The following is a 23,312-nucleotide window of genomic DNA, read 5'->3' on the forward strand; positions in this document are numbered from 1 at the left end:
GTTGGAGCGGGTCGTTATCATCCTCTGCCCCATAGACCAGACCGGCACATAATGCCGGACCAGGGCCAACATACTGTGGCGCAGCTAGTGGGAGGCCTGAAAGACCAGCTCCCCCGCCCTGCCAGTGGCACAACTGGCAGCCCACGTTTGCGCCTTTGGGAACATTCCTTACCTCCGCTCTCTCCCTCAGGAGCCCACGGTGCGGGTCCCCGTTTTTAAATACCACACGTGAACCGCGACGGTATCATTTCCGCTTAGTGGAGGTAGAGCATCGCAGACGGGAGAGTACTGGGGCGGGCACGTTAATGATATATTTACAAGATGTCTCTTTCAAAGCGACACTTTCTTTAGTCATAGTCATGAGATGGTACAGCAATTGTTTATTCCTCCCTGGCTAAATAGTAAAATGGGAAAGGTGGTCAATCCATGGCTTACAAGGGAACTGAGAGATAGTATTCGATCCAAGGAAGAAGCATACAGATAGGCTAAGAAAAACAAAAGGTCTGAGGATTGGGAGCAGTTTAGAATTCAGCAAAGAAGTACCAAGGGATTGATTAAGAAGGGGAAAATAGAGTACGAGAGTAAGCTTGCAGGGAACATAAAAACTGATTGTAAACAATTCTATAGATATGTGAAGAGAAAAAGATTGGTGAAGACAAATGTAGGTCCTTTACAGTCAGAAACAGGGGAATGTATAATAGGGGACAAAGAAATGGCTGAGCAACAAAACACATACTTTGGTTCAGTCTTCACAAATGGGGACACAAATCAGAAACCAGAAATGTTGGGGAATGCAGAGTTTTTTTTTGTTTTTTTTTAAAATTTAGATTAGCCAATTATTTTTTCCAATTAAGGGGCAATTTAGCGTGGCCAATCCACCTACTCTGCACATTTTTGGGTTGTGGGGGCGAAACCCACGCAGACACGGGGAGAACGTGCAAACTCCACACGGACAGTGACCCAGAGCCGGGATCGAACCTGGGACCTCAGCGCCGTGAGGCGGTTCTGCTAACCACTAGGCCACCGTGCTGCCCTGGGGAATGCAGAGTTTAATGAGAATCACAGAATCCCTAAGTGTAGAAGGAAGCCATTCAGCCCACCGAGTCTGTAGTAACCCTTCAAAAGAGCACCCTACTTCGGCCCAATCCTCTGCCCCATTTCAGCAACCCCACCCTATTGGGTAATTTAACATGGTCAATCCACTAACCTGCACAAATTTGAACTGTGGGAGGAAACTGGAGCACCCGGAGGAAATCCTACTGAGATGGGGAGAATGTGCCAACTCCACACAGACACTCAGCCGAGGTCGGAATCGAACCCGGGCCCCTGGCGCTGTGAGGCAACAGTGCTAGAGGGAGGAGCTAAAGGTGATCAATGTTAGGAGGGAAATGGGGCTGGACTCTCCATTGTCGGGATGCTCCATTTTGCCAGCAACCCGGACGTTTCCTGATGGCATGGGGCTGCCCCACAATGGGAAACCCCATTGACCAGCTGGCAAAACGGAGCATCCCGCCAGCGTGCTGAACCAGAAATCTGGCGTGGCGGGAAATTGGTGTTGGGGAGATTGATAGGATTGAGGGCCTGATAATCTACATCCCGGAGTTCTTAAGGAACTGGCTCTCAAAATTATGGATGCATTGGTGGTCATCATCCAGGATTTTATAGACTCTAGAACAGTTCCTGCAGATTGGAGAGTAGCTAATGTAATCCACTATTTAAAAAGAGAGGTAGAGAGAAAAGGGAATAATAGACCAGTAAGCCTGACGTCGGTTGTGGGGAATATTCTAGAATCCATTATCAAAGATTTTATAGCAGACCACTGAGAAAATAGTGGCAGGATCAGACAAAGTCAGCATGGATTTATGAAGGGGAAATCATGCTTGACAAATCTATTGAAATTCTTCGAGGATGTAACTAGTAGAGTTGATGACGGGGAGCTAGTTGGTATATTTGGAGTTTCAGGAGGCTATTGATAAAGTCCCACATAAGAGATGGGCCTGGGATCTTCGAAAGGCCAGGAAGTCTGCAGGGATGGTTGCTTGAGATAAGGGTTACCCACTTAAACAGTGACTCACGACTCCAGTGTGTCACCCTCAGACTCCAGCCGAAGAAAGGTGCAACGCTGCTCGCGTTACCATACGCTCCATCATAGAGCAGACCATTGGACTGCTGAAGATACTATTCAGATGCTTGGGCTGCTGAGGTGGCTCTCTACAATATGCCCCAGAGAGGGTTTGCAGCATCATTGCAGTTTGTTGTGCCCTTCACAATGTGGCTTTGCAGAGAGGTGAGGTCCTGCCACAGGGTGAACTGGAGGGGGAGGTGCCCTCTTTGGGAGATGAAGGTGAGGAGGTGGAGGAAGCCCAGGAGGATGTTGAGAGACAACATGAGGGCCTGCCATTATATCATGGAGTAAGGGAGGGGTGTGAGACATGGCCGTGATGCTCTCTGAGGTTAAAGGTTTCAAGAGGAGTGAAACATTTAAATCCAATCATCAGGAGACATCTTCTCCAGGTCTCCAAGCCATTTCATGATTCTGAAAGAATAGCCAAACCACCGCTGACAGGACGGGCTCTGCATTCACACTTGGGCTTTAAGTACTCACGATTCACTCGGGTCAGATCTTAACTGGAGTCAACGGTGTCCACTAATGTGCTCACTCTGTCAACTTAAAGCCCAGCAAGGAAGAACAGCGATGTGAGTTGAGGTTAGACATTTCCCACGCCATGTAAGGATGCAAACACTGCTACGATGGGAACCAGCGTAGGGTTCTCATCCTAAAGTGCACATTTGGTTAGAAGCTCAGTTTCACAGTGAGTCACATATCTAATGAACCCTCATTAGCCACTGCTATCACTTGAACACCAATGATTGAGAAATCACTCATCATAAATGCCTAATAAAGAATTATCACACATCTCCGTGACAACACACATGGATCCAGTACCAAGTGTCACTGAGGTTGGCATCACATGAATACTAATCTTAAAAGGGACACTGAGTGAGAAAGGTTGAACCTCGGAATAAGAGGATTGCAAAGATCCAAAGCAGAATGCTCTCATCTGACCATTACATCCTTTACATTACAGGGGCTGGTTTAGCTCACCAGGCTAAATCGCTGGCTTTTAAAGCAGACCAAGCAGGCCAGCAGCACGGTTCGATTCCCGTACCAGCCTCCCCGGACAGGCGCCGGAATGTGGCGACTAGTGGCTTTTCACAGTAACTTCATTGAAGCCTACTCGTGACAATAAGCGATTTTCATTTTCATTCATTTCATCCACATATCCATGGAAGTGCAATTTATACATAGTGATAGAGCACAGGTGATACTGAGGTAACATCAAAACTTTTAAACTTTCCTAACGTTACCACTATGCCTTGGGGCAGCCCTGACGTCCACAGCAGGGACAGAGGTAGTCTGCTGACTGCTATGTCCCGATGGCTTTGGTGTACGTCCTCTGGTCCCCCAAGTCCTGGAGGGCCAAGGCCTCTTAAGGGTCTCCTGCGCAGGTTCAGAAGCACCCTCAGCGGCAAATACTACCAATGTTGATGCGGGCACAGTCAGTTGGTCTGTGAGTGGCTGCATATCCTTCGGGTGACCTGAGTGAAGGCCACAAGGACGTTCAGCTGATGCTCATCCTCCTTATAATAATAATCTTTATTGTCACAAGTAGGCTGACAGTAACACTGCAATGAAGTTACTGTGAAAAGCCCCGAGTCGCTAGATTCCGGTGCCTGTTCGGGTACACCGAGGGAGAATTCAAAATGTCCAAATTACCTAAAGGCCCTGGCCTGACTCCTGAAGGAAATGAGACACCTGGAGGGAAGTCAAAGTGCCTGATTCGCATGTGGCCTACATTCTGGACAGCCTGTACAGTCTGGTGAAGACAGGTGGGGAGGAGAAAGTGATACGAGTGTGCTGGACTGCTATTTAAAATATGGCACCAGTATCTTCAAAACTATCAGCTGCCAGCCTGCCCGGAGAATTGGAGGGGAACTTGCCTCTGCATAATCAGTGAGGTTTCAAGCATTAAGGATGGAATTCTCTGATAATGGGGCTATGTCCCCACGCCAGCAAGGGAACGGGCGCGAGTCACTCTGGTTTTCCTCCATTTTGCAGGGGGCTAACAGGGCCCCGCCTCGCAGCTCCGGCTGCCGATGTGGGATCCTGCACATCCGGCTGCAGGTGCATGCATGCACGCGACACCCGCTCTGCGCAACATGGCGGACTGAAACTCCAGGCCGGCCCCGATTAGCACCCCACCACCCCCCGAGATCATGCGCGCCCACCAATCGGTGGCACCCGATCGTGAGCCTGGCTGTCCTGGAGGCCCCCCCCCATTGACGGAGCCGCCCCACAAGGGCGGCCGCGGACTGAGTCCGCAGCTGCCACTCCGAGCTCCCACCGGGTGGAACCATGAGTGAACCACACTAGCGGGAACTCGGCCAGTTGTTGGCAGAGAATCGCCGCGGGGGCCTCTTTCAATGGCCCCTGACCGGTGCCGTGTCGACCGCGCGTGCGTGATTGGCGGCGATTCTTTGGTCCCTGGAGAATCGCAGGAGAGCCGTCGGACCCAATCGCGGGTCTGACGCCCATTCTCCGCCCCTGCCCTGAGCACGATTGCGGCGCGGAGCTAGGAGAATCCCGGCATAAATCTGGAGGGAGAGTCTAATCTGGTCGGCGGGACAAGCGCCACCGCGCTTGGTCTCAAAATGGGAGAATTCAGCCTGAAATCTTGTCATGCAATTCCTTTAAATTGGTCACTCCGAGTTTAATTTTTTTCTCTATAGTTATCAGTCTCTACGGGGCTCAAACCGTGATAAATGGTAGGGCACTGAGAAGTGTGGCGGAACAGAGTGACCTTGGAGTGCATGTCCACAGATCTCTGAAGATGACCAGACAGGTAGAGAAGGTGGTTAAGACAGCATATGTGATAGTTACCTTAATTCGCTGAAATATACAACATAATAGATGGGAGGTACTGTTGGGACTGTCTCAAACACTGTTTAGGCCACAGGAGATACAAAAGTCTGAGAACACGCACGAACAGACTCAAAAACAGCTTCTTCCCGGCTGTTACCAGACTCATGAATGACCCTCTTATGGACTGAACTGATCCCTCCCTGCACCTTCTCTACTGTGTTTGCTTCACTCACTGTCTCTGTATTTACATTGTGTATTGAGCATATGTCCAATGTTTTTCATGTATGGAACAACATCGAACAATACTTTTCACTGTACCTCAGTCCACGTGACAATAAGCCCAAATCCAATCCAAACCCAGATGACAAATGTTCTTGTTTGAGAGTGAATGGACATTCTGGAGAGAGTTGCAAGAGGGTGATTGCATCCAAGGGGAAAGCAATTCTGGGGCTATGTGGGACATGAAAGAGGTTGGCAGATTTTCCCCCAGTTGTCTGCTGGTCAGGGAGGCTATTGGGAGAGGAGGATGGGTAAAGAGTGGTTCTTGCTTGTAAGGAGACAGTGACATGTACCTCAATGGACTCTTTGGAAACTGGAAGAATAGCCATAAGCTTATCAAGAGGATTCAATCCTAGAATGGCGACAGAAGAACGGTGAAGAGTTCAGGTAAAGACTAGGGTTAAAGTGAGGCCTTCAAGAGGGGAGAAATATAAGGTAACCTGGATAGCTTGGACACAGTTTCTCTGGGATCAATGAAGAGAATGGCTACTTGCTCAAGATAACGGAGGGCGACCAACACTTGGAAAACGGTATCCCAGAGCATTCTGGGTGAGAGAAAGGGAAGGAGACAGGAAAGATGGCCCAAGAGGGGGCAAGATAAAGAAAAGGGAGATAGACAAAGGTTTTGAGCTAAAATTAGAGCTTTACTGTAAAGTGATTGGATTATAAACCTAGTAACTCAGACATGTACACAGCTAATTACATTATGTTTTGCATGCCCTGCTATTTCACCACCATTTTTATTGCTACACCACAAACCTTTTGAAATTCTCTCCTCTTTCCACCAACATCTGCCCCTCGTGTCCCAAAGATTGTTGAACAACCCAATTTGTTGTTGGGTTCAGTTCCACAGGTGCTGGTAATCTTGAACAAGAGGCCATTCTGTTATGTTTTCCCAGAGAGAATGTCAGAGAGAATTCATCTCCAGTTACATCACCACTGAACCTTGCTTCTGTCTTCGCTTCATAGCAAGGCACAACCATTTTCAACAGCTGGGTTGTGATCAAGAGCAGCCTGGTTTTCCCTATCTAATGTAATGGTAGTGAAGCTTTTTGTGGTGTTTTTACAGCCAGTTTGCGTGAGGACAAAAACTTAGTACAGATGGACGATTGAACCCGAGGTCTTTCTGGCCTGTATGGATCAGCTTCTCATTGCATTAACCAGCTGAGGGCTGGAATGAAATGATGCAATGTTGACACAGCAGAGCTGATTTGATGAATACACATCAAACTGACTTCTCCAGCCATTGGAAGCACGTTTGTAAAATCACACCTCCTGGAAAAAGTAAAATGTTCCTCCTCCTGAAGATTATAAAATAATTAGCAAAAATTAAACTTAGTGCATCAAATCTAAAGATCCTAATGCATCACTTATCATTGACATTCAAGTAATTCCTGAAAGGGAGTGTGTCTGATTAGGTTTAAACCATATGCAGAGTGAGCTATTCTGAAACAAATTGTCCAGATTTTAGCACTACCCTGGTTTATTCGGAACAATTAGACTTTTTAACTTACCACAGTGACTTAAAACCTCAGAACCCAAACATTTTCCTATTCATGTCTGTCCATATTAAGCAAAGTGCAATCAAACTAAAGGATGCTATATTTTCTTGAATTTTTTTGCAATATTTTACATAATGTGCATCATAATGTGTGCTCAATAGCTGATGGGATGAGACTCTACAAAATGTCTGAAAATAGCACCTCTCATTTTGGGCACAGAGTTATGTAAACTGGAATTAAGAAAGATTTTGACTCTTCCTTTGTCACAACAGATTTCAGAAGAGAGCCCACACTCTCTCACTCTGCCTCCCGTTCCAGGATGAACTTGCTGCTGCAGTCTCCTCCTGTCAGATTCTTCACCAGTCCAGAATTCTTCACAGTGCTACATTCAAACCCTGTAAGCTAGCTATTCTGGTGTTTTATTTAGATATGCTGTTTATTGTCGAGCATTATTTTGGTTGCTGAACTTAGCTGCACCTCAATCTGATACCTGCAGGTACTTTTATTTTAATGCACCTGAGACCATATTGGAGACCTGGTTGCTGGTGACGGGAGTGAGTGCGCACTAGCATCTGCACAGATGACATGGTAACAAGCTGGTCCTTTGTAAAACGTGGTGCATCCAAACAAACAAAATTCCAATTTTGCATGGACATACACCGCAGCCCCAAGCCAACCAAAATGTAATTAAGCCAATCAACTTGCAAAAGGAATGCTATTTTTGGGCTTGTTTGAATTTTACAGAAAGTCCACTGGAACCACAGGGGGCCAAAGCCCCACCTGGTATACGCAGGCAACAAAGAGGTGGCAGGTCAATTCAGGATTCACATGGCAGCTGTTGAGTAAGGCAGTGTTCCTTGACACAGGGTAGAGACGCACAGGCATCATTTCTTGTTATGGGGAAGTGGTTTCAGGTGCCAGGGCTTTGGAGTGTGTTGCCAGAATGCCATCTGGCAACTTGCACTTGCATGGATGTAAAGGAAAGAAAGAGGGCATGTGGTTGGAGGAAGTATTTGAGTGAGAGAACTGGACGCTAGTGCCCACCTGCCATGGACATTGTGCACTCAGGAGGCAGATCCTCTAACAAGGATGAGCAGCTCAGTGGGAAAGAGCTTGACGATCTTGTGGTGTAATGGGGAGTGTTCCTTCCTCTGAACTTAAAGCTCCGGTTCAAGTCCCACTCCAGGTTTGAACAACCATGGTCAAAAAGGTTGAGTATAAACTTGCCAATGGCTGGTAGTAAGAGCCGGTGAGATTCCTGGTCAGCCATGTGATGGAAATAAATTGGAGCCTCTGCCATCTCAATCCATGGCTCCGGACTACAAGATGCATGTAAAAGTGTATGTTGCCAGTGCCGGTCAGACCTCTTGGGAGGGATGGTTGGCTAGTTGACTGGATGTCTGGGATGGATCAAACTGGTGCCAACAACACGGATTTGATCCCCATTCCAGCTGGGGACCTGTCTCGTTACCCTGCCCATGGTGGAGATTCAACCCACAGGTTGAATCTCTCTTTAGGCAGAGAACTGAAGAAAGAAGGAGGGAGGGTGGGCGGGAGGAGGGGGCGGGTTAAAGGCAAAAAAAGGAGCATGAGGTACGAGCAGGAGGGACAAGGCTGCAAGAGATGGGTCCGATGGCAAACTAAGGCAGAAACCAAATTGTATACAAATGCCTGTAACTATGTGTCTTGGCCATATTGGGTCACGTAAAATCTGTGTGCCAGATTAAGGGGGGGGGGGGGTGTCAGGATCACAGTTGCTGTTACGAAGATGCTTGCTTGTAAATATACGTGCTGGTTTTTGACCTTTTTTTTCTGATATTGTATTATTTATAATTGTTGGATGTAAAATGTGAACACTCAATAAAAAACATTTTCCAAAAAAGAAGAGGGATAAAACTGTAGCCACAGGCAGTTGGAGTTCTGTGCATTTGCTTCTTTCCGGGGGACCCACTGGATGCATGTTTGGGATCTTATAATCTCTAGCATATCATTACATCATGGTGTTGACCTTTGCCCTTTTAGGAGGACCAACCAATATCGATTTGGGCAATCAGTCTGAGAACTGTAGATTATGGCCATTGCTGAATTCTAGGGTGCAAGCTGTGATCGACTGCCTACATGTGGCCACCAAGGTTCCCACAGGCCAGTCAATGGCCCTTCTTTGACAGAAAGGGCTTTCATTCCATCATTGTCCAACTGATCTGTGACCGTGGCCAACAGATCCTGTAGGTGTGCTCAATGCGTTTGAAGCAACCCAAGGCCTATATACATCCCAGATCCCCAAGCATTTCTATCTCCCTCCATACAATCAATGTTGGATTCTGAGCAACAACCTATACTCACTAAAGAAGTAGAGACTTCCTCCTTTGAGGAACCTAAGGACGGTTGTAGAGGAGTAATACAACATCTGCCGTAGATGACCCGAGTGACCATCAAGCAATCTCTTAAAGGTGCAATCCAGGCATGTGGCTTGTTCCAGCCGTGCACTTCTGTGTGCCTCAGCAAAGGTCTCTCGGATCATGGTGATCTACTGTGTGCTGCACAACCTGGTGCTATATTAGGGGGTTGTGTAGAGCAATGAGGGTATACTGGAGTGCTGGGCCTCCTCAGACAAGAAGGATATGGAGGAAGCTGATGACCAGCCAATGCATCATGGCGCCCCAGTAACCACAGGAAAGGCACCTTGAAATAGATGCTAGGGAGTCTTTGGTGACACATATACAAACACTTTTCAGATGGCCTTCGCTATCTCATCCTTCAAATTCATTAAAGGTTCACCTTCCTGTAGCACTGTTTCCGGTTCAATAATTTACAAATACTATGAAACCAGTCACACCTTGTTCTTTGGCATGGGCTAATAATGACCACATATGCCCACCAGCCCTTGTGGCAAGCCCAAGTGCACTTGAGGTTCCAGAGGGCTGCCAGTAATGGCAGGAGATATCCCTAACAGAATCCAGTACACCTTTGATACAAGCATAAATCATGCATGACCAGTAACCTCTTAACACTGGGGACAATTTTGCCATATTTTTTCAAGGTGTCAGGCTACCTAAGACTGAAAACTGGTGTGTAACTCTACAGTTGCACAGATCAATTTCCTCTCCAGATCGTGAGAAAAGTGCATGGTTTTTGTGGTTTATGCTATTACTCTGGTGGGGCGAGGCCTGATAGAGCTGGCACCCGGCTCCACAGAGATCGGGACGTCATCTTTAAAGGGCGCCCTGGTCAGACCTCAAAGTGAATAGCCCGTAGCCTCCACCTTGGAGGTATTCAGGGCTTCTCCCCCGCGGTTCCACCACCACCATCGCGGATGTATCACTGGCATTCCCCCCGCCCCTCTTGCTCACTCCCCCCTCCTCTCCTAAGTTCCACCCAATAGCCCGCTTCCCAAGCCCCCGACCACACATTAATGGAAACTGCCCCCCCTCCCCAATGAGATTCCCATGAAGTCCCAATCCTGGCACTGCCCTCCGCACAGTGATGGCATTGCCATGTTGGCACTTTATGGCACTGCCCAGACATGTCTCTCTCCTCACTCCCCCACATCCATCTCCGGGTGCTATACTTACCTTTGTGCCCCTCCAACTGAATCCCGTATCTAAAAACCTGTTATAAACGTCGCCAATGTGACATCACCGTGAGGTTTGAATATTTAGTGAAGGGGAATTCTGAAGCGGGGTCTCATTAATATTAAAATATAGTGTAATGCATTTTAATGAGTTTCCTGCCCTTTCAGGGCATGAACCTCGTGACGTCGTTGGCAAAGGGTGGTGAAAATCAGGAAACACGACTCTCCGAAGAGAATCTAATTTTCCAATTCTCTCCGGATTTTTCCCCGAGTCGTCATTCTCTTTGATGGTGATCATCAGCTGAAAATCGCCCCCAATGTCTTCTTCAAAAACCCTAATTGCATCCAGTAGTTTTTTAAAATTCTATTGTGACATTGATAGTGCTTTGCCTGCACTATCAGATGAAGTAGAAGCAGGCTTCTCAACTTGCTGCCCCGTTTTAGCAGCCTTCCCCTGACTGTCCAAGGCTTGGAGGACTCTGGCAAGCGAAAAGGCATTTGAATAGGTGCAGTAGCCTCAACTGTCAAAGCAGCTACTTGAGGCACTAGTGTCACTGGCAGATGGACAGAAGCACTGGTGTCTGGCGTCACTGGCAGAGTGCCATGCGGGAGCCCCTAGATGTAGAAGGTACCCGTTCCTCCTTCCTTGAAAGGCATATTTGTACCTCTGAGGACCTTGTGGGGACTCCAGGCGCCTTCTGCCCATTCTCTCCTTGCCGCTGCTACATAGAACCCATGGACGTTGTGATTTGCACATATCTCTGACATCCACTGACTGGTCTCTGACTTCCCATGATAGTCGGCAGCATCTCAGTGGAGAACACCATTCACACAGGCAAGAGGGAAATGCACTCAGGTCCTGGATGGACTCCTCCACAGTTTATGCCAGGTTGTGCATGCCCTGTGGAATCTCAGCCAGATCTTTATGAACCTCACTCTGTCCATCTGATATCTGCCACCTTACCAATGAGAACAGAGGCCCGTCATCAGCCTTAGGCCAATATTGTCCTGGCTTCCCTCACTCCTCCGCGGGTCAGAGGTCAGCTGTCACAGACTCCATCAGCTGGTACTCTCTCCAGGTTGTTGTATTTTTGAATTAATTTATGGGATGTGGCCGTGACTAGTTAGGCCAGCATTTATTGCCCATCCTTAACTGCCCTTGAGAAGGTGGTGAGTGGGGAGTCACCTTCCTGAGCCGCTGCAGTCCCTGTGGGCGCATGTACACCCAAAGTGCTCTTAGGAGGGAGTTTCAGGATTCTGAACCAGGAACAGTGAGATATTTCCAAATCAGGATGGTATGTGGCTCAGAGGGAGACTTCCGGGTGGTGGTGTTCCCATATGTTTGGTGCCCTTGTCCTTCTATATGGTAGCGGTCGTAGTTTTGGAAGGTTCTGCCTAAGGGGTCTTGGTGAATTCCTGTAGTGCATCTTGTAGATGGCACACACGGCTGCCACTATTCATCAGTGGGAGAGGGAGTAAATGTTTGTTGATAGGGTGCCAATAAAGTGGGAAGCTTTGTCCTAGATGGTGTCATGCTTCTAGTGTTGTAGTTACACACATGCAGGGCAAGGGGAGAGTATTCCAACATGCTTCTGACTTGTGCCCTGTAGATGATGGGCAGGCTTTGGGGAGTCAGGAGGTGAGATACACTGCAGGATTCCTAGCATCTGGCCTGCTTTTGTAGCCACAGCACTTATGTGGCTGATCCATTTCAGTTTCTGCCTCATGGTAACCTCCACGATGTCGATCATGGAGAATTCCGTAATGCTAAATGCCATTGAATGTCAAGGGGCGATGGTTCGATTCTCTCTTGTTGGATATGGTTGTGACCTGAATTTAAATGCGAATGGATGCCCAATGATTTGTGATAGCCTGAGTTGCTGGAAGGTGTGTGGTAATATGTAACGCTGTATCCTCTGATGTACCCTCCTGCTCAGAAGTGGGCATCTCAAGGGCAGCATGGTGGTGCAGTGGTTAGCACTGCTGCCTCACGACACCAAGGCCCCAGGTTCGATCCCAGCTCTGAGTCACTGTCTGTGTGGAGTTTGCACATTCTCCCCGTCTTTGCATGGGTTTCGCCCCCACAACCCAAAGATGCGCAGGGTAGGTGGATTTGCCACGCTAAATTGCCCCTTAATTGGAAAACATTAATTGGGTACACTAAATTTAGAAAATTTAAAAAAGAGAAGTGAGCATCTGTGCCCTGGAGGTGGCAGCTCTCTGTTCTTGTGGCCACCCCACGTGAGAGAACAGATAGAACAAAGGGTTTGCACTTCCAAGCCCGTGCATCCAAAATCAACTAGTTTGCTAATCCTTATGTATACAGTGGATTATACAAGAAGCCACTCCATATGTTCTACAAAGGCTCCCTTATGCCCAGTGTTGAGGTTACTCATTGTCAACTACACTGCTGTCTCATAGTCCACGAAGGACCACAAATATTTGTTACATTGGAACTTCTAAAGAAGATGGCATAATGAGGACCTCAGTATCTCACAGCTTTAAAATAAATCAGAAAGTGGTGAAAATAAATAGAGCCATGTTGGGATGACAGGATTTCTGTGCGCTACCTTTTATCATGTGACATGGAAGAGAGTACCTCTAGAAGTTTTTGAGGACAAGTAACCTTGTGACCATCCAATTAGTTGCAGGAATGATTGTGCCATTCACAGAAAATTAAACGGGAGAGGTAAAGAATGGCTGATGGATTGGTCAATACAAAATAATGCACATTACTGCAATAAACAGGAAATGTACGCACAATGGATGGATGCCAAAAGTAGAAAAAGATTTGGATGTCAATTATGTTTTAAAAGGACCTGACAAATATCTTGTGGGCATCTGTTAAAAACATATGATTTTAACTGGTTGCAATTTATCAGGACGGCCGTGAAGGATCTTGAAAATCGAACATTCAAATGTATTGATATATTTCTAAGGATTCAGGTAAAATAAACAGAAATGGCATTGATCTAAGATTTTCAGCTCTTGGGAGATGTTCAAACAATTGAACTTATTTTTATTGCAAAAAAACTTGAAAGAGGGACATTGTTATAACCTACACAGATCCTATTGGGTAGGGACAATTGGTTACCTAATGGATCTGTGCAGGTTACAACAGACAGGATGCTGTGGATTGTAGATATTGAGAATTATGCTATAACTTGGTGCAATCACATAATGTGGGGATAGAAGTGAAAAGCTGAACCCAAGTTAGGGATACTTCTTTGCAGAATAATAAGGTTGAATAGACTGCCATGACCGTGGTTTATGCTCTATTGATTCAAATGTCTTTAGATGGGAGCTGGACGGGGTCTTTGGGTAAGACCATGTTTGAAGGACATCAGGGAAATATGGGCACAGATGATCAAATACTCTCTGTAGTATTATATTTCGAGTTGAACTAGAACTGTAGGAAATGTTTTAATGTGATTATATGAGGGGATATTGAAGAGATTTAATTGCATTATTTTTTGCACCAGTGCACTTAGCACTTTCTCAATGTCTTAAATCATACCGTTATGTTGCCTGAGAGATGGTAATTTCCCATATTGTAGTCATCACTCTTGTCAATTTTGAATTGTTTTTGTCAGTGTGCCTATCGAATGTTTACAACCAATACATGCTTGAAACATATGATCACCAAAGTGAGGCGGGACGCCCATAACTTTGAGCGCTATCAGCATAATCGAGATCTGGTGTCATTCTTGAATTTATTTGCGAATAAACAGCTGGAACTCCCAAGAGGCTGGGAAATGAAGCATGATCATCAAGGAAAGGTAAATAGGTTCCCAACATGGAAGAAAAATTCAGACTCTGTGTACATACTAATTTGGTGACAGTATATGATGAATGTGTCTTTTTGACAATGTGCATTTTCGGATTAAGCTAGAATTTTTAAAAAGAAAAATCAACTGTCAAAGCTGTCAAAGAACTGTCAAAGTTCAGCACAACTGTCAAAGCTGTGAAGGGATTTAACTCTGCTGGGCTTTAAACTTAAAGATGTGTAGTGTTTTAAAAAATCAGTGCTTAATATTTCACCCTGTCTGTTGACATAAGTGTGAAGGTCATCATTATAAGATTTGTGTTGCATGAATGAGTTTACAACCAAACATTATCATAGTAGGGTGTCTATTATGTGAGCAATTGGATTGATAGAAATATTCGTTTTCATGCAAGATTGGCTGAAAGAATTTCAGTATATTGGAATTGTCTACATGCATGACTAGAGAGGCATGGCATGGCATTGGGGAATGAATGGTGTTCAGGATGGGTGGATGGGCATGGTATGGCATTAGGGTAAGAGGGACCGTAAAGGGTAGGTAGAAGTGCATAGGGTGGCATTGGGGTGATGAAGGGGTCATTTGGGCTGGCTAGAGGGGCATGTGATGGCATGGGTTGGCATAGAGGGGACATGGGGTGGGTATAGTTGTGGGCATGGTGACAGGCTGATGGGCAGCTTTTGCTTTGGTGAATTTATCTTAATAAAAGAACAATGTGCTGGTGCACAGAACGTTCTGCACAGCCCCCCTCCACACGCTTTGGGGGCTGGTAGTCTGATTTCTACCACGCTATGCACCTCTATCTATCCTTTATGTTCCCTCTAACCCCTAATGCCATTCTATGCCCATCAGCCCACCCCGATGGCCCATCATATCCCCATTACTCCAGCATGTCCCTATTGACCTTCTGGGTCTCTTTTCCTAGGTTGCGTTCGTGCACCCGACCTAAGCATGAAAACCTGGGCAATTCTTTTTTATTACAAATAATTTAAGTGTATTTGCACTTGAGTTTTCAGAATTTAACCTTCCTCCCATTAAGTTTAATGATTTGATTAAAAAACTGGGGACTCCTTGCTCCTTCCTTTCTACGACCAAACGTTAATCCCTTCTTGGCTCAGGGACAGATTCTTTACCTTCTCCAGTGGTTCAAGCGCAAAGTGCTAAAATGTCTGAATCTGCTGTGCCGAGGAAATCTGAGGTCTATATGCTGCTCCCTATCAATTACATGAACCATTTGATCTAAACTGGTGCTCAGCTGAGTGCCGAGCTACTTTCTAGCAGCACTCTGTGCAACAATCTAAGGTCAACACAGGTTGAAATGTGAAATGGTCTAAGATAACTAGATTTTACTGTTTGTAAGTTTATTTGGTGAGTTATAATCAATCTTAAAATAATCAAATCTGTCAATCAAGATTTGGTTATGATACAGTTAAATGATGGGCCTTTAGATTACACCTGGAAATTAATTAGTTTGTCGAGGATTTATTGAGTATTGATGTACTGATTTGGGACTTTGAATGAAACTACTTGTATTTCGGAGCATATTAACAATATAGCACAAAGCTTTCTTACAGCTGTTCATGCACATTTCCAATCTTTTTAATTTTGTTTGTTTCCAACCTCAGAAGAACTTCTTTGGATATGGAGAAGGCTTCATGTGTTTGGCTGAATTTTGATTGACTTGGGAGTATTCTCTTATTATTATCATTGCTAAAGTTGGTTGTTGAAAATCCATTACATATGGAAGGACCTCAAGTGTTACTCAGTTAAATTTGAAGATGCAATTTTATAATGATGAAGTTCTTGTGTTTGAAAGCCCATAAAACTGAATGCCCTATTGTGACACTTAAGATTAAATCTAGCAATTTCTATATATCAAGTGCTTTCTGTAATCTGTTGTTGGTTTCATTTGTTCTTTTCCAGCCTTTTTTTGTTGATCACAATTCACGTAGCACCACTTTCATAGACCCACGACTTCCTCTTCAAACTGCTAGGCCCTCAATCGCATTAGTTCATCGGCAGCACTTGCAACGGCAGCGCAGCCACAGTGCTGGTGAGGTAGGTACCAGTAACCATTGATTTGCTTTTTTAAATGAATAAAAAAAGCATTAAGGTTAGTGTGTCAAGATGACTGCTGAAATTACATACGTATGTTCTAATGTTACTTAAATCATCAGAATACAATTCATTTTACTTATGAAGGTGCAAGGTGATTGATAAAAGGAAATAAGTAAACTGAGACCCTTCAGTTCTATTTTCACAGAATCACAGACTACTGCAGTGCAGAAGAGGCCCTTCGGCCCAGCAAATCCCCCCCCCCCCCCCCCCCCCCCCCCCCCCGGCCAATACAACACCAGGAAGCTCGGAGGTTACAACCCAATCTAATTAATTGTGGAAATGGTCATCACAAATGTTTGATGTGAATGTGACATCTTGTTCCCCAAACACTAAATAGCTTATCATTTCTACTAGGTGGCAGATGACTCTCGTCATGCGGGCCCCCCAATTATTCCGAGACCATCCAGCACGTTTGGCACCATTAGTCGAAACCACAATCAGGACCAGATGCCAGTGGGTAAGTTAACCGTTCTGCCTATATGGTACAAAGTTGTACAGCTGATGGTTTTAAGGTGTATTACAGGAATGAGCCTGACCTCAGCCTCAAGTATTCAAGCAAGAAACATATTCCAGCTGCTTCTCAACAGCTTATATCATACTACTTAGCGGAACGTGAAGGTTTTATTAATTCAATTTAGATTTTATACACTATAGCACTTTATATTTAGGAATTCTATAATATCCAGATTGGCTTCCTTGTTAGTGTGCAAATATTTGTGGCAGCAGAATGAAACCTTCGCCTATGGAGACAATTATTGGTTGGCATGTTTTTATTTTGTTTATATTTTTCTCCAGATACACAACTGTTATCCACAAGCAGCTGCTGCTTCCCACCACCTGGTGGCAGCAAGTTGCCTGAGGGGTTACAGCAACGTCTCAAACAATGTATAAAATGGTCAAAGCAGTTATAAAATGGCTTTAAATTTGTGGATTCACAAAACAACTTCAGTCTTGCCCTTAATAATTTGCTATTTTACACAATCTGTCTAATTTTATTCAACTGTTTCTTTTTGCTTCAAAGTTCGTGTGCAAATGAAAGGGATATTGTTCATCAGCTATTAACCCTACTGACTAGTTTATGATTCATTGGGAAATAGGAGAATTTGTTCTGATTCATTTACATGGAGCCCCAAAAATTAAAGAAATATGAGCAAGAGTATTCAGGTCCTCATTCCTACTCCGTCATTCAAAACGATCATGGCTGATCTGATCATGGCCTCAATCCACTTTGCTGCTTGCACCCCCCATGCACCCTTGATTACCCTTGACTCCCTGAAGATCAAAAATCTGTCTAACTCCGCCTTGAATATATTCAGTGGCTCATCCGCAACTGCTCTCTGGGGAAGAGAATTCCAAAGATCAATGGCCATCTGAGAGAAGAAGTTATTCCTCATCTCTCATATTCTGAAAATGTGACCCCTAATTCTAGACTATCCGTTGAGGGAAAATATCCTCTCCATTGTTACCCTCTCAGGCTCCCTCAGAAGCTTTTAGGTTTCAGAAACCGCTCATTCACCTCTCAAATCCTCTAAACTCCGATGAACATAGGCTCCACCTCCACAACCTTTCCTCAAAAGACAACTTCTTCCTTCCAGGAATCAGCCGAGTGAACTGTCTCAAATGTAACGGTGCCCATTCTTAAATAAGGAGACCCGTATGCACTATCTAGAAGTGGTATCACTAATGCCCTGGAGAGTTATAGCAGGGGTTCCCTATTTTTATGCCCCATTCCATTTGGCTTCCTAATGGCTTCCTTTACCTGCATGCTAACATTTTGTGATTCAAGTACGAGGACACCCAAACGCTTATGTACTGAAGCATTCTGTAGTCTCTCTCCATTTAAATATTTTGCTTTTCTATTCTTCTCATTGAAGTGGATAGCCTCATATTTTCCCACATTCTGCCCCATCTACCAAATTTTTGCTCCGTCACTTAAACTATCTATATTCCTTTACAGACTCTTATGTGTTATCCTCAAAACTTGCTTTCCCACCTATCATAATTAAATTGGCTACATTGTACTCTGTATCTTCATCCAGAGTATACATGGTAAATAGTACTGCAGCACCCCACTAGTTACAGCATACCACCTTGAAACTAACCGATTTATACTGGGTCTCTCTTTCCTATTGGCTAGCCAATCCTCCATCTATGCTAATATATTACCCCCAACACTATGAAATCTTATCATGTAACATTTATGCAATATCTTATCAAATGACCTTTGGAAATCCAAATACACACATCTGCTGGCTCCTCTTCTATCCATCCTCCTTGTAACAGCCTCAAAGAAATATGTCAAACATGATTTCTCTTTCATAAAACCATGTTCACTCTGCTTGATTATTTTATGGTTTTCTGAATGTTAAGTGACTACATCCTAAATAATGGATTTTCCCAACGTCAGATGTTAGACTGGCCTATAATTATGTAGGCAGGACGGTAGCACAGTGGTTAGCACAGTTGTTTCTCAGCTCCTGGCTCCCAGGTTCTATTCCCGGCTTGGGTGACTGTCCTTGTGGAATCTGCACGTTCTCCCCGTGTCTGCGTGGGTTTCCTCCGGGTGCTCCGGTTTCTTCCCACGGTCCAAAGATATGCATTTTAGGTGGATTGGCCATGATAAATTGCCCTTCATGTCCAAAATGATTAGGTGGGATTACTGGGTTATAGGGTGGAGGTATGGGCTTGGGTGCTCTTTCCAAGAACCAATGCAGACTCGATGGGCCAAATGGCCTCCTTCTGCACTGTAAATTCTATGATTCTATATGCTTTCTGTCTCCCTCCTTTTTTCAATTTGGGTAGGGGTGTAACATTTGTGGTTATCCAATTCTATGGGACCTTTCCAGAATCTGGGGAATGTTTGATTGTCATAATCAATACATCCACTATTCCTACAGCCACTTCTTTTAGACCCTAAGATGCAGGCCGGTCCAGGGGATTTGTCAACCTTTAGTCCCATTAGTCATTGTAGTATTTTTCTCTAGTGAGTATGATTGCTTTAAGTTCCTCCCACTCTTTTGCCTCTTGATGTCCCATTATTTTTGAGATGTATTTAGTATCTTCTTGAGACAGATATAAAATACTTGTTCAAGGTCTTTGCCCTTTCTTTATTCCCATTACTAATTCCCCAGTCTCATCCACTATGGGACCAAAGTTTACTTTAACTACTCTTCCTTTTTTATACATTTGGAGAATCTCTTATACTCTATTTTTATACTTTTTGTTAGTTTATGTATATATTCTAATCTCTGCCTCTTTATTTTTTTATCATGCTTTGCTGATTTCTAACATTGCAGCTTGCTCAAGAACACTATTTATCCAGGGACCTATTTTGTCTCTACATTCCTTTTTGCTCGCCTCACTTGATGGCCCCTTATACCATGAGGCTGTGTTCAGTTTACTCATCCTCCGTGCAGCCCCTAATCTCCTTCACACAAACTCCTGTCCTACTCTTCTGATTTGCAGACTATAACCCCATACTTAAAGTATTGAGGGTGCAGTATGTATAGTATACCGAGCTGCAAGCTACAAGAACCTCAAATCAAATGTACAAGTGCAAGAGCTGAGGATCCACCAGTGTTACCTTGTGGATTCCCATACCTTCCTCATCCTTCCTCTAGTGAGAGTTGTCACACAGCATTTACCCTGTTATCTCTATTTTATTTTACTAATTAGATTTTCAAGTTTTGAAATATTATTCAACAATTATTTAATTAGCTATTGTAACTAGTTAAATTATAAATTTAATACCGTACTTATATTTCGATGTCCTAGTTTTAACTGCTGCATTAAAGCAATGAAATCACCTATATACTCACCTTGCCCCCACTCTCAGACCACTCCTTGTTTTGGTAAAGACCAGAATAACACTTCTTCCCTCACTGCACCCTCATTCACTTTGAATCTTGAATTGAGCACTCTGTAGAAACAGTACTCTATCGAGCTGGACTCCACGCTACTCACTCCCAAGTGAGTTGCAGGATATTACTAATTCTGGAGTTTCCTGGTATCTGTTGTATCCACAAAATCTAATGAGTACCGGCTTCCAAAATCAAAAGCTGAAGATCATAGAACATAGAACATAGAACGATACAGCGCAGTACAGGCCCTTCGGCCCTCGATGTTGCACCGACATGGAAAAAATCTAAAGGCCATCTAACCTACACTATGCCCTTATCATCCATATGCTTATCCAATAAATTTTTAAATGCCCTCAATGTTGGCGTGTTCACTACTGTTGCAGGTAGGGCATTCCACGGCCTCACCACTCTTTGCGTAAAAAACCCACCTCTGACCTCTGTCCTATATCTATTACCCCTCAATTTAAGGCTATGTCCCCTCGTGCTAGCCACCTCCATCCGCGGGAGAAGGCTCTCGCTGTCCACCCTATCTAACCCTCTGATCATTTTGTATGCCTCTATTAAGTCACCTCTTAACCTTCTTCTCTCTAACGAAAACAACCTCAAGTCCATCAGCCTTTCCTCATAAGATTTTCCCTCCATACCAGGCAACATCCTGGTAAATCTCCTCTGCACACGTTCCAAAGCTTCCACGTCCTTCCTATAATGAGGCGACCAGAACTGTACGCAATACTCCAAATGCGGCCGTACTAGAGTTTTGTACAACTGCAACATGACCTCATGGCTCCGGAACTCAATCCCTCTACCAATAAAGGCCAACACACCATAGGCCTTATTCACAACCCTATCAACCTGGGTGGCAACTTTCAGGGATCTATGTACATGGACACCGAGATCCCTCTGCTCATCCACACTACCAAGAATTTTACCATTAGCCAAATATTCCGCATTTTTGTTATTCTTTCCAAAGTGAATCACCTCACACTTCTCCACATTAAACTCCATTTGCCACCTCTCAGCCCAGCTCTGCAGCTTATCTATGTCCCTCTGTAACCTGCAACATCCTTCCGCACTGTCTACAACTCCACCGACTTTAGTGTCGTCTGCAAATTTACTCACCCATCCTTCTGCGCCCTCCTCTAGGTCATTTATAAAAATGACAAACAGCAACGGCCCCAGAACAGATCCTTGTGGTACGCCACTCGTAACTGAACTCCATTCTGAACATTTCCCATCAACTACCACTCTCTTGTCTTCTTTCAACTAGCCAATTTCTGATCCACATCTCTAAATCACCCTCAATCCCCAGCCTCCATATTTTCTGCAATAGCCGACCGTGGGGAACCTTATCAAACGCTTTACTGAAATCCATATACACCACATCAACTGCTCTACCCTCGTCTACCTGTTCAGTCACCTTCTCAAAGAACTCGATAAGGTTTGTGAGGCATGACCTACCCTTCACAAAACCATGCTGACTGTCCCTAATCATATTATTCCTATCTAGATGATTATAAACCGTATCTTTTATAATCCTCTCCAAGACTTTACCCACCACAGACGTTAGGCTCACCGGCCTATAGTTACCGGGGTTATCTCTACTCCCCTTCTTGAACAAAGGGACCACATTTGTTATCCTCCAGTCCTCTGGCACTATTCCTGTAGCCAATGATGACCTAAAAATCAAAGCCAAAGGCTCAGCAATCTCTTCCCTGGCTTCCCAGAGAATCCTAGGATAAATCCCATCCGGCCCCGGGGACTTATCTATTTTCACCTTGTCCAGAATTGCCAACACTTCTTCCCTACGCACCTCAATGCCGTCTATTCTAATAGCCTGGGTCTCAGCATTCTCCTCCACAATATTATCTTTTTCTTGAGTGAATACTGACGAAAAGTATTCATTTAGTATCTCGCTTATCTCCTCAGCCTCCACACACAACTTCCCACCACTGTCCTTGACTGGCCCTACTCTTACCCTAGTCATTCTTTTATTCCTGACATACCTATAGAAAGCTTTTGGGTTTTCCTTGATCCTACCTGCCAAAGACTTCTCATGTCCCCTCCTTGCTCGTCTCAGCTCTCTCTTTAGATCCTTCCTCGCTTCCTTGTAACTATCAAGCGCCCCAACTGAAACTTCACGCCTCATCTTCACATAGGCCTCCTTCTTCCTCTTAACAAGAGATTCCACTTCTTTGGTAAACCACGGTTCCCTCGCTCGACCCCTTCCTCCCTGCCTGACTGGTACGTACTTATCAAGAACATGCAATAGCTGTTCCTTGAACAAGCTCCACATATCCAGTGTGCCCAACCCTTGCAGCCTACTTCTCCAACCAACACACCCTAAGACATGTCTAATGGCATCATAATTGCCCTTCCCCCAGCTATAACTCTTGCCCTGCGGGGTATACTTATCCCTTTCCATCACTAACGTAAAGGTCACCGAATTGTGGTCACTGTTTCCAAAGTGCTCACCTACCTCCAGATCTAACACCTGGCCTGGTTCATTACCCAAAACCAAATCCAATGTGGCCTCGCCTCTTGTTGGCCTGTCAACATATTGTGTCAGGAAACCCTCCTGCACACATTGTACAAAGAATGACCCATCTAATGTACTCGAACTATATCTTTTCCAGTCAATATTTGGAAAGTTAAAGTCTCCCATAACAACTACCCTGTTACTTTCGCTCTTTTCCAGAATCATCTTCGCCATCCTTTCCTCTACATCCCTAGAACTATTAGGTGGCCTATAGAAAACTCCCAACAGGGTGACCTCTCCTTTCCTGTTTCTAACCTCAGCCCATACTGCCTCAGAAGAAGAGTCCCCATCTAGCATCCTTTCCGCCACCGTAATACTGTCCTTGACTAGCAGCGCCACACCTCCCCCTCTTTTGCCCCCTTCTCTGAGCTTACTAAAACACCTAAACCCCGGAACCTGCAACAACCATTCCTGTCCCTGCTCTATCCATGTCTCTGAAATGGCCACAACATCGAAGTCCCAGGTACCAACCCATGCTGCCAGTTCCCCTACCTTATTTCGTATACTCCTGGCATTGAAGTAGACACACTTCAAACCACCTACCTGAACACTGGCACCCTCCTGCGAAGTCAAATCTGTGCTCCTGACCTCTATACTCTCAATCTCCCGTACCCCAAAACTACAATCCAGGTTCCCATGCCCCTGCTGAATTAGTTTAAACCCCCCCAAAGAGCACTAACAAATCTCCCCCCCAGGATATTGGTGCCCCTCAGGTTCAGATGTAGACCATCCTGTCTATA

General features: G+C 45.0%; 1 protein-coding gene across 4 annotated transcripts in view; it reads left to right on the plus strand.

Annotated features, from left to right (window-relative positions):
* The window catches only part of LOC119961788 (E3 ubiquitin-protein ligase HECW2-like), a 514,237-nt gene that overhangs the window by 362,676 nt on the left and 128,249 nt on the right, over positions 1 to 23,312 (plus strand). For all 4 annotated transcript variants that reach the window (XM_038789112.1, XM_038789113.1, XM_038789110.1 and 1 more), the window contains exons 13-16: positions 6,978 to 7,102; positions 13,870 to 14,055; positions 15,982 to 16,116; positions 16,531 to 16,633. In XM_038789112.1, the coding sequence (XP_038645040.1) occupies positions 6,978 to 7,102; positions 13,870 to 14,055; positions 15,982 to 16,116; positions 16,531 to 16,633 (549 nt within the window). The remainder of the gene's footprint in view (positions 1 to 6,977; positions 7,103 to 13,869; positions 14,056 to 15,981; positions 16,117 to 16,530; positions 16,634 to 23,312) is intronic.

Source organism: Scyliorhinus canicula, chromosome 2 (assembly GCF_902713615.1).
Source record: "Scyliorhinus canicula chromosome 2, sScyCan1.1, whole genome shotgun sequence".
In the NCBI taxonomy this organism is placed as follows: Eukaryota; Metazoa; Chordata; class Chondrichthyes; order Carcharhiniformes; family Scyliorhinidae; genus Scyliorhinus; species Scyliorhinus canicula.